Raw genomic sequence first — 10,000 nt, 5'->3', positions numbered from 1 at the left:
AGTGTGGTTAGCTCAGGCCTTTGTTTTACCAAGCCCAGGGCTACCAAAGTGTTCACACTATGTTGTCATGAAGAGGGCGAGCATGAGCTTTAGCCCGGGGCTTGCTGGGCCGTGTCCACAGCAAGTGGAGCGCAGACTTTCCCAGGACTCCCAAATCAATTAAGACACACATTAACCATGTTTGCAGTAAGAGATAAAACTGTTAGAGTGCTTCCAGCCTGGGGCTTGAGAACATTATGCGTAAGGGCTTTGCCTCTGGCTTGCACTTAGCCCGGGACCTGCAGAAGCGGACTGAGCAGTGGGATTGCCCCATTCTATACTGGCTGTCTCCTTTACTGTATCGGCCCTGTACTGTACTGGTCTCTACCAGACTTTACTAGTCTCTACCATACTGTACTAGGCTCCTATACTGTACTGCTCTTTACTATAATGTATTGTTCTCCTATACTGTACTGGTGTCCTATACTGTACTGGTTTCTACTATACTGTACTTGTCTCGAGGGGTCACAGCTTTATGACTCCTGCTAATAAGTATATGAACCCACAGTGTTGTATTCTCTGGATATTAGTGTCATTTCCAAATGGCCTATTCTTTTTCTACAGCCAGCCTTTCTACAGCTGTGATTGGTGTGTTTTGCAGGTGAGCATCATGCGAGGGAACGATGGCTTTGGGTTCACCATCTGCTCCGACAGTCCCGTACGAGTTCAGTCTGTGGAGCCAGGTGAGGCCGAGGCAGTCCTGCTACACACAGGCCGAGCAATCACACGCTCGCTGCATTGCTCTGTACGCACTTTTATTAATAAATACGCGTGTGGATGTTTTTGTGGATGTGCGTGTGCATGTGTGGGCTTGCATGTTTGAGGGTGTGTGTGTGTGTGTGTGTGTGTGTGTGTGTGTGTGTGTGTGTGTGTGTGTGTGTGTGTGTGTGTGTGTGTGTGTGTGTGTGTGTGTGTGTGTGTGTGTGTGTGTGTGTGCGTGTGTGTGTGTGTGTGTGCAGGTGGCCCGGGTAACCAGGCAGGCCTCCAGCAGGGTGATTGTGTTCTGCAGATGAACGGTGTTCCCGTGGAGAGCTGGCAGTGTGTGGACCTGGCCCACGCCATCAGGTACTCCACCCTCTGCTCTGGCTGAGGCCATCACTGTGTGGATAGACAGTATGTGTCTCTCATTCTCGCTCCCCCCCCCCCCCCCCCCCCCCCCCCCCCCCCCTTGTAGGAGCTCTACTCAGATAGTCCTGGTGGTCTGGAGGGGTCAACCCGACTTGAAGCCACCCTGTGCAGTCTCACCCGCCTCTGTAACTATACATTCATTACCACCATTTATTGTTCTCCTCCTAGTGGTCTCTCCTCTCTCCTTGTTGTTCTCCTCCTAGTGGTCTCTCCTCTCTCCTTGTTGTTCTCCTCCTGATGGTCTCTCCTCTCCTAGTGGTCTCTCCTCTCCTAGTGGTCTCTCCTCTTTCCTCACCTAGTGGTCTCTCCTCTCTCCTTGTTGTTCTGCTCCTAGTGGTCTCTTCTATCCTAGTGGTTGCTCCTCCCTCCTTGTTCTGCTTCTGGTGGTCTCTCCTCTCTCCTCTCTCCTTGTTGTTCTGTTCCTAGTGGTCTCTCCTCTCCTAGTGGTCTCTCCTATCCTAATGGTCTCTCCTCTTTCCTTGTTGCTCTCCTCGTAGTCTGATCTTCTGCTTGCTCCTCTCCTACTAGACGACAGTGAAGAAGCTCCTTCCTCATCCTCCTAATAGCAAACATGGCCGCCGCAGAGGTCAAGGGTCAGGCGTGAAGTCCCGTCTGGGGTCGCTGTGGCGAGAGGAGGAACCAAGTTACCCCCCCGCCACCACAACCACCACACTCAAGGGCACACGGGTCACGTCATCAAACGGAGACAACTATATTATCCTCTCGCCCGTCAATCCAGGAAGCCAGGTGGGTGGGATTGGGTGTTGTCTGATGTTGTGCCATTCAGCCAGTTAATGCTGATAGAATAACACTGTTGTTCATCCACATTATCAGGGCCACAGCATCAGGGCAAGGTTCTGTCTGTGAATAGAAATGCAATCTATTGAGCAAATTCAAGTTAATAATGAAGTTAATCTCTATCTCTGTGTCTCTGTGTCTCTCTGTCTTTGTGTATCTCTCTCTCTCTCTCTCTCTCTCTCTCTCTCTCTCTCTCTCTCTCTCTCTCTCTCTCTCTCTCTCTCTCTCTCTCTCTCTCTGTCTCTCTCTCTCCCTGTCCCTGTCCCTCACTCTCTCCTTCTCTCTTTCAGATGCTTCAGACTGTATACCAGGATGAAAATGGCACCATCGGTAAGATACCAAAACACACTGTTGTTACAAAGGGTGGAATTGTAGCCTTGTATCCTTGTATCCTTGTATCCTTGTATCCTTGTATCCTTGTATCCTTGTATCCTTGTATCCTTGTATCCTTGTATCCTTGTATCCTGCAATGATCTCTCTCTGTAGAAATTGTCGGAGCACACAAATCGGGTCACGGCAGCAGGTTGAGGTTTTAACATAAAGTATTGAACCGTAAAAAGGGTTCACCGACCATCTCTTTTGAACGAATCCAATGATGATGAAAACCGCTGCGCATCATTGCAGTCCGATCTGGCCACTATCATTTCCGACAACCCTACGAAATGGTGACTCTGTAAACAGTGGGCTGTATAGGGCACAAGGGGACAAACAGGAACGCGGCTTGTGTCTCTGTCCTCGTCCAGGACGGCTGTACCAGACCCACCCCAGTAGGGGGCTCCACCAGCAGGAGCCTCACTTCCTCCAGCAGCCCCCCGTGGAGTGGAGCACAGGAGGAGGAGGAGGACACTCCTTCCAAACCACCACCTTGCCCCCTCCGTCCTCCTCCACATCCCTCGTCCTCTCCACGACACCAGTCCTGTCCGGTTGCTACAACAACTACCAGAACTGCACCATGGTCCAGTCCCACGCGCCGTGCTCCGGCTACGGAGCCTATGGCACGCTGGCGCCCAAAACCCTCATCTTCCCCGTCTTCGTCCAGGTGAGAACCGTGAGAGCGCACACAAAACAGGATCTAGTTTTTATTTTGGTGTTGCGTCAGCGTTGCGTTACTGTTTGGTTCGGTTTGGGTAAACAAGCCTGTTGTCGTTGTTGTCATTGTAGCCTCTGGACCTGTGCAGTGCGGACAGAACGCTGCTCATGGCGGAGGAGATGGTTCTGCACCAAGGGCCGCTGCAGCCCACCAAGGTAACCACGGTAACCCCCCTCCCAGACCACAGGGAACCGCAACGGACCCTAAAGGTTAAGGAGCGTTTGGGTTGCAGCAATGCTGTTTCTTAACTTGAGCCTCTGTGCCCCCCCTGCAGGTGACTGTGCTGATCTATACAGACCTGATCTTACTGACCAGAGAGGATGAGGCCGGACGCTGTAACGTCCTCCAGAGTCCTCTGTATCTTCATAACACCCGCCTGCACTATGGTACTTAGACAAACTCCCACACACACACACACACACACACACACAAACGCACACACACACACACACACACACACACACACACACACACACACACACACACACACACACACACACACACACACACACACACACACACACACTCTGGCTATGTTGGCATCAATTTGTAATATGTCTTGATACACTTTCTGTGTGTGTGTGTGTGTGTGTGTGTGTGTGTGTGTGTGTGTGTGTGTGTGTGTGTGTGTGTGTGTGTGTGTGTGTGTGTGTGTGTGTGTGTGTGTGTGTGTGTGTGTGTGTGTGTGTGTGTGTGTTGGGTTTCCAGTGAACTCTGAGCCCCTGCGTCTCTATCTGGCTCAGTGTGTGTGTGAGCACTGGGAGTGTGATATCAGCCTGGAGGCTTTCAGCCACGACCAGAAGACCAGAGTCAGCCTCTGTCTCCATGACAACATCACCCAACAGCTGGCTGTCCCCGTGGAGACCCCACACAGCAACCAGGTAGACCTCCCTGTCTCTTTCCCCCATCACTCTCTCCCTCTCCTTCTGTAAATGCCTCGATGCTTTAAACTAAACAGGGGCAGAGGCAACATGGCAGCCTTCTGTCCACAAATCAAAGTTCCAATTTGGGCGTCAATCGCTGTGAAACTTTTCCCACATGCCTGTTACCTGCAATTGGTCAACATTACAACGTGAATGATTGCATGTCATCTCACTGCGACTTGCGTGTATATACAAACCAGGCCAGTGTTCGCGATGTTCTGGCAGCCGTTGAAAAACATTGCAATTTCAATAGTACTGATTATACTTATGTTGTTATTTTGGTCGAAATAACAACATAAGGTAGATACTACCTCACTTGTTTGCTCTGTCTAAACACATGTAGTTGCTCAACCTGAAGACTTTGCTGCCATCTTCAGGTTGGAAATCGAATTGCAGCCCTGATTTCGATATTGGTGCATTTATAGTCGACCAAGATCAGACTAGCTTGTTTAAACTAATCTTGGAAAGATAAAAAATATTGTCTATTTAATAGTTTGTAAGGTTACATGTTAAATGATTCGATCTCATCTCCTTACCTCCTCTTATTTCCGTCTCTCCTCCTCTCCTCCCTCTCCTTCCCCTCTCCTCCTCTGCTCCTCCCCTCCTCTGCAGAGGGACGTGAGCCTCCTGTCCCTGGGACAGCTCGACCTCACCTCCAGACCCTCCTCCCCTTACGCCACCTTTTCGGACCTCCCTCTGCGCACCTCCTCCCCTCCTCCCCACCCTCCTCACCCTCCTCACCCTCACCCTCCTCCTCCCCACTTCCTCCCCTTCTCCCCAGAGCGGTGCGGCCCCTCCCCCTGGATCCTGGCCTCCCCCATGGAGTCCCCCTCCAAGCGGAGCAGCTACCCCCCGCTGTGGAGGGAGCGGGAGGGGAGGGGGGGCGGCGGAGGGGAGGCGGAGGGAGACAGGGTGACGGAGCGGCTCTGCGGGAGGACCTGCAAGGGGAGGGAGACGAGGAGGGAGAGGGAGCAGGAGAGGGAGGAGCGGCAGGCCGCGGAGGGCCAGAGCGTGTCGGAGGCCTCCGAGAGCATCTGGGGGGGCGACTCTGCGCCTCTCTCGTGCTGCTCCTCGCCTCTCCCCCCCATCTCTCCCCCGCCCCCCTACGACATGGTACGCTCCGCGAGAAAGACCCAGCGGGCGGGCCACAGTACTGAGGACGAAGAGGAGGAGGAGGAGGAGGAAGAGGAGGACCTGGTTCAGGAGTGTACCTCCCCATTTAGGCTAGGAGGTGAGGCAAACGTGCACTGTGTATGTATACCTGTCACTGCTTTTCAGTGTTGCTTAGTTATACTAATCAAGTCCAAGTCAAGTCATGCATTTGCTATTGCTTGTATTTGTTTGCCTGGTTTGACTAATTTAAGCCTATTGGCCATCAGCCAATAAATTATCTCTGACCTGCTGACTATTGATGTGAAGCTCATCGTCATCGCTCATCTTTTTATAAATGAATGGAGAATCCAGGTTTTGTAGCATTGAATTAATCCCCTTTATCTCTCTATTCCCTAGCCCCACGTTCCCTACAACGCTCTCTGTCTGAAGGATCCCTTCTCCAGGAACCTCGATCCCCCTACTTCCTGTCTGACAGCACCATCCACAGGCTCACACGACCTTCGACCTCTGAACCCGACCAGGGCCGCCCTCCCTCCCCGCACACCCTCAGGAGAGAGCTGACCCGAGAGGGGGGGTCCCTCCAACAGATGTTCCACTTCCTCAACGGGGTGAAGGTGGGTGCTGTCCATTTGTTGGGATGTCATCACATGACCCCACCTGTCGCCTGACTGTCCTAAAATGGCTCCTTGTCGTCTCTCTGTTTTTCCACCTGTCTCTGCGTTTCCAGGACAGAGAGTCTAAATACGGCCACCAAAAGAGGAAGAAGAGCTTGTAAGTGGATGCACAAATACAATTACATGTCCCCGTAGATCTGTCATGTTCCCACTCATACTCAAGTTCCTCGTTAACGTGAAACAATGTGAACATCGTTTGTGTTTGTTCAGAGCTGAAGACATCAGAAGCCGCATGGCGTTTCTACGACGACAAAACAACTTTAATGCCAACAGTCTGGAGAGAGCATTCAGAAACGGCCGGTAAACACACTCAGTTGTACCCTTAGAGAGACACAACTCAAAATGTCAGTGAACAGACTGATAGGGGGGATTCCCTTTCAGATGTATTTATTGTTTAGTTTCGTTTCCGCCTGAGAGTTCCAGGAAGGAGGGGGTAGGGCGGTTGTGTTACGACCTAAGGCAACTTTCAGATCCTTAATTAAGTACCGTCGTTGTGTTTGAGCGTTATAAGGAGCGATGAATAGCGCCACACAGTGGTGTCACTAGGCTGTTCTATTCGGGGCTAATCCCCGGATCTAAATTGATTAGCCCTGAATCTTTTTTGTTAAAAAAAGAAAGAAAAAAAATATTATAATTTTCTTTTCTTTTTTTTTATATTTTGCTGCATTCAGAGCCTGTGCCATATCCGCACGTCGCACATGCTCCAATATGTTACGACTCTTGCGTAGCTAATTGCTAGGAATTTCTGTTATACTGCTCAAGATTTTAAGCCATGAATTGATGAACTTGCATTGAGGAAAATATGTCAGTTTTCTGTGGGCTGTAAATAGGCCAATCTATGAGGCTAAATAGCATGCCAATATTGATGACTGATTGTGTCACATGTCGAAGGATGAATGCTAACATGATTTGTTTCCAACTTTGACCTTAAGTTACAATTTAGCTAACTAGCTAGCTGCCCACCCTTTTCAATTCCAATGGTGGCTGTCATTTCATCACCAATGTTAAGTGTCATAAATAGTTAACACTGGGGCTGAGTCATGATTCCTAAAAAAGAAATACCCAAAACATGTGATGTGTTTTCAATTTGCAGAAAGTTTTGAAAAATCCAGGATGCCTGAGAGCCTTACTGCATTATACTCCATAATAGTTGTTTCTTTAGGAACCTGAATGTTGTCTTTTCCTTCACAGAAAAAAAAATATTTCCACTATAAAATGATGCAGACTATCTGCAGGCACAGATAGATGAATAAAAATCCACCAGAATGCAGGAAATTAAGTGTTTGACGCTTAAAAGTTTCTAGGGGAGCACCCCCATACCCCCCACCTATATTTTGTCCCCTAAAATGTTGAAATGAAACCTAGCCTATATGACCCTCTACGCAGGTTGTATACAATATATTCATAAATATGTTGTTTTTACTTTTTGGATTAAAAAGAAGGCATGTCAGTAAACTCCATGTCGGCCCTTAGTGTGATTAGTGGCCCTGGTCTGTCTCACTTGTATTCATTTTACTCTTAAATAACTTGAATGGAACTTTAGATGTCTGGGGATAAGCAGCAGTCAGGTAGCTATTCAATGTAATTACCTGCTTATTTTTTTTATTTAGGTAAAGCATTATGAAAAAAAATGTGCATGCGCAATAAAGTATACAACAAAATTTGCCTGTCCTATTCCCTCTTGGGCTAAGCCCCGGATGTTTCAGAAACCTAGCAACGCCCCTGGCGCCACACATCGTGGCGTTAACTAAAACACAAAAGTATCCAGGTAGCTTAACTTTCTCTCGGACGCCGCAGTAAACCCTTTGCCCGGACAGAGCTCTACACGTCCACATGTCCACACACACCTTGGTCGTTCCTTGGTCGTGACATAAGAGAGCTTTGAAACGCCACCTGCGTTCGCAGCAGAGTGGAACGTCCCAAAGTGTTTGGCTGAGACTGGCGACCGTTACCTCTCAATTATGGTCTTATTTCAGAAACACTGATAAAACAGCATAGATTACAATGATCATATAAAACATCTGAAAACATTTGGCGTTCATTTGCTCTTTAAACATGATTAGACTAATTTCTAACTCTCTGTTATTTATTTTCTCAGACCCCCCCTGGAAGAGGTGTGGAGGTGGGCGGACAGCTTTGAGGCTCTGCTGTCCAACAAATGTAGGTACAGAATGCACACATTACTGTACACACATGAACAGCTCATATGTCATGTGTCATGTGTTAAAACTCTTTCCTGGTTGATCAGACGGCATGGCAGTGTTTCGACACTTCCTGAGGTCAGAGTTCAGCGAGGAAAACCTGGACTTCTGGTTGGCTGTGGATAAATACAAGAAGACGCGCACGCTGAACAAGATGGCAACCAGAGCCCACAGCATCTTCAACGAGTTCATCTCGACAAGTGCTTCTCGACAGGTACTCCTGTCTGTCCATATGTTCCTCTGTCCACGTGAATGTCCAGCTTTCTGTCCGTCTTTGGTATGACCATCGCCCCTTTCTCCCACAGGTCAATGTGGATTCATCTGTCAGGGAGGTGACCAATCAGAACCTGCGTCAGGCTCCTGGCCCCGCCTCCTTCCAGCTGGCACAGGAACAGATATACAGCTTGATGGAAAGTGACAGTTATCCACGATTTCTCAAGTCCCTCCTCTACTCTCAGCTGGCCAACCAGAGGCCAGCACATGCACAAACGGACTGCCAGAATGAGAAAGGATCTACCAAGTCCTTCAACGGGATAGGTCCCACGTCTCTGGCCAGCCAATCAGAGCAAAAGACACTGATATGAGCACTGTGGTCATGAACTACTTGCCTAAAACCTAAAACAAGCTTCTGCCCACATGTGGATGCTATGTGCCCACTTGGCTCCTCTACCAGCTGCAGCTACATTAACATATATCGTCACAGAAGCATGTTTAGGCCTTTAGATGTAGACAGACGGACAGATCTGTTTCTGATCTAGACGGTTAGCTTGGCTTGAAGATTCCTGCTAGAGGAGTAAATCCTGGTTTTAATACGATGAAAGGCTTTTTAGCAGGTCTTGGGATCTGTTTAGCCTAACAGGTAATCTATAGGTTGATTAATGCTGCTAGCCAGATGATTGATAGTAGCGAATCGCCAGTGGCCCGCGACAGTTGTTTTACCAAATCAATGCCGGATGTTATCCAAAAATCACAGCGTCTTCCACGTTGCCATGGTTAAAGAACCATGGCAACATACATACTATTATTCTTTTTCATGAAGGACATTGTATTTATTCTATAAATAGTATACTATAGTAGTGAATCTATTATACAGGTAGTTCTATAAGGACACATTTGTAATACTTTAATATCTGATGAACATGCAGTCTTGGCGTGCTCGTCGGTTCGTACTGGTGGCTGCAAGCTACATATATATTATAACAATACTACACTGGCTGGAGAACAGCCTTATAGATGCTTTAACCCTGACCAGTGTTAAGAGTTCTGAAAGTATTTTGTACTCCTTGTAGACCGCTTTACAAGTCTATCTAAATGTATCCCAGCATGCAATGTGTTGTAGCGATGGCCCTGCAAAGCTATTGTTTCTGATTGTAGTTCATTGGTGTCAGACTTCAGTACGGCTGCTCCAGAGTGGAAATAAAACGTCCCATTAACACCTCATTATGGCTTCTCTTCGTCAGTTTGGTGCTGTTTGGTATCAAACAAGATGTACCTTCTTAATCCCACTTAGAAAATGTGTCATATCAGAAGTGAAGAATTCATAACTAAGCCTTATTTAAAATGTTAATTAGAATATGCTGAAATCAAAATAAATGTTTTTAATACACAATATGAGTAGTAGAAACGTTAACACAGAATGATAGCTGACCAGATGTAGTTTGTCCAAGGATGGGTATTTGTTCTACAATAGATAACCATAGATTATCAATACAAGCCACAATATCTTTGGTATAATTACAAGAAGTAATGGTGTTAATAATCTAATAATATAAATACGTCATTGATAAATAATGGCAATAAACAATTTACTTTAAAATTGCAGCCCAGCGGCAGTTTTGGATTTATTAAAGGAGCCCACAGCAACAAAAAACGTTTCAATAATTATTTTGAAACATTGTTTCATGTTCCTGTTATTGATTCAGAGGACAGAATGACACCCAGTGGAAATAAAACGTTCAATGAACAGAAAAATGAGTCCAAAAAAGTCTTCACAATCAACCCAGTAGACATACAGTATGTTAATGACTTTAATAT

The 10,000-nt window shown here is 47.5% G+C and overlaps 2 protein-coding genes across 2 annotated transcripts in view; one reads left to right on the top strand and one right to left on the bottom strand.

Annotated features, from left to right (window-relative positions):
* LOC130384295 (regulator of G-protein signaling 3-like) overlaps nt 1–10,000 on the top strand; it is a 28,602-nt gene that overhangs the window by 17,653 nt on the left and 949 nt on the right. Inside the window, exons 12-27 of the mRNA XM_056592418.1 lie at nt 641–722; nt 999–1,104; nt 1,214–1,292; nt 1,696–1,914; nt 2,256–2,295; nt 2,709–3,004; nt 3,127–3,210; nt 3,330–3,441; nt 3,764–3,936; nt 4,591–5,209; nt 5,488–5,705; nt 5,819–5,862; nt 5,976–6,065; nt 7,864–7,925; nt 8,014–8,180; nt 8,272–10,000. The exon at nt 8,272–10,000 is cut by the window's right edge and continues 949 nt beyond it. Coding sequence (XP_056448393.1) covers nt 641–722; nt 999–1,104; nt 1,214–1,292; nt 1,696–1,914; nt 2,256–2,295; nt 2,709–3,004; nt 3,127–3,210; nt 3,330–3,441; nt 3,764–3,936; nt 4,591–5,209; nt 5,488–5,705; nt 5,819–5,862; nt 5,976–6,065; nt 7,864–7,925; nt 8,014–8,180; nt 8,272–8,550 — 2,670 coding nt within the window. The 3' untranslated portion in view covers nt 8,551–10,000. The remainder of the gene's footprint in view (nt 1–640; nt 723–998; nt 1,105–1,213; nt 1,293–1,695; nt 1,915–2,255; nt 2,296–2,708; nt 3,005–3,126; nt 3,211–3,329; nt 3,442–3,763; nt 3,937–4,590; nt 5,210–5,487; nt 5,706–5,818; nt 5,863–5,975; nt 6,066–7,863; nt 7,926–8,013; nt 8,181–8,271) is intronic.
* The window catches only part of LOC130384296 (myosin light chain 4-like), a 1,433-nt gene continuing 988 nt past the window's right edge, over nt 9,556–10,000 (bottom strand). The window contains exon 1 of the mRNA XM_056592419.1: nt 9,556–10,000. This exon is cut by the window's right edge and continues 988 nt beyond it. The gene's annotated coding sequence lies outside the window, so the exon portion shown is untranslated.

This window comes from Gadus chalcogrammus, chromosome 6 (assembly GCF_026213295.1).
Source record: "Gadus chalcogrammus isolate NIFS_2021 chromosome 6, NIFS_Gcha_1.0, whole genome shotgun sequence".
Lineage (NCBI taxonomy): Eukaryota > Metazoa > Chordata > Actinopteri > Gadiformes > Gadidae > Gadus > Gadus chalcogrammus.
Note: the sequence above shows the minus strand (reverse complement) of the source record. Positions and strands in the feature narration are given on the sequence as shown.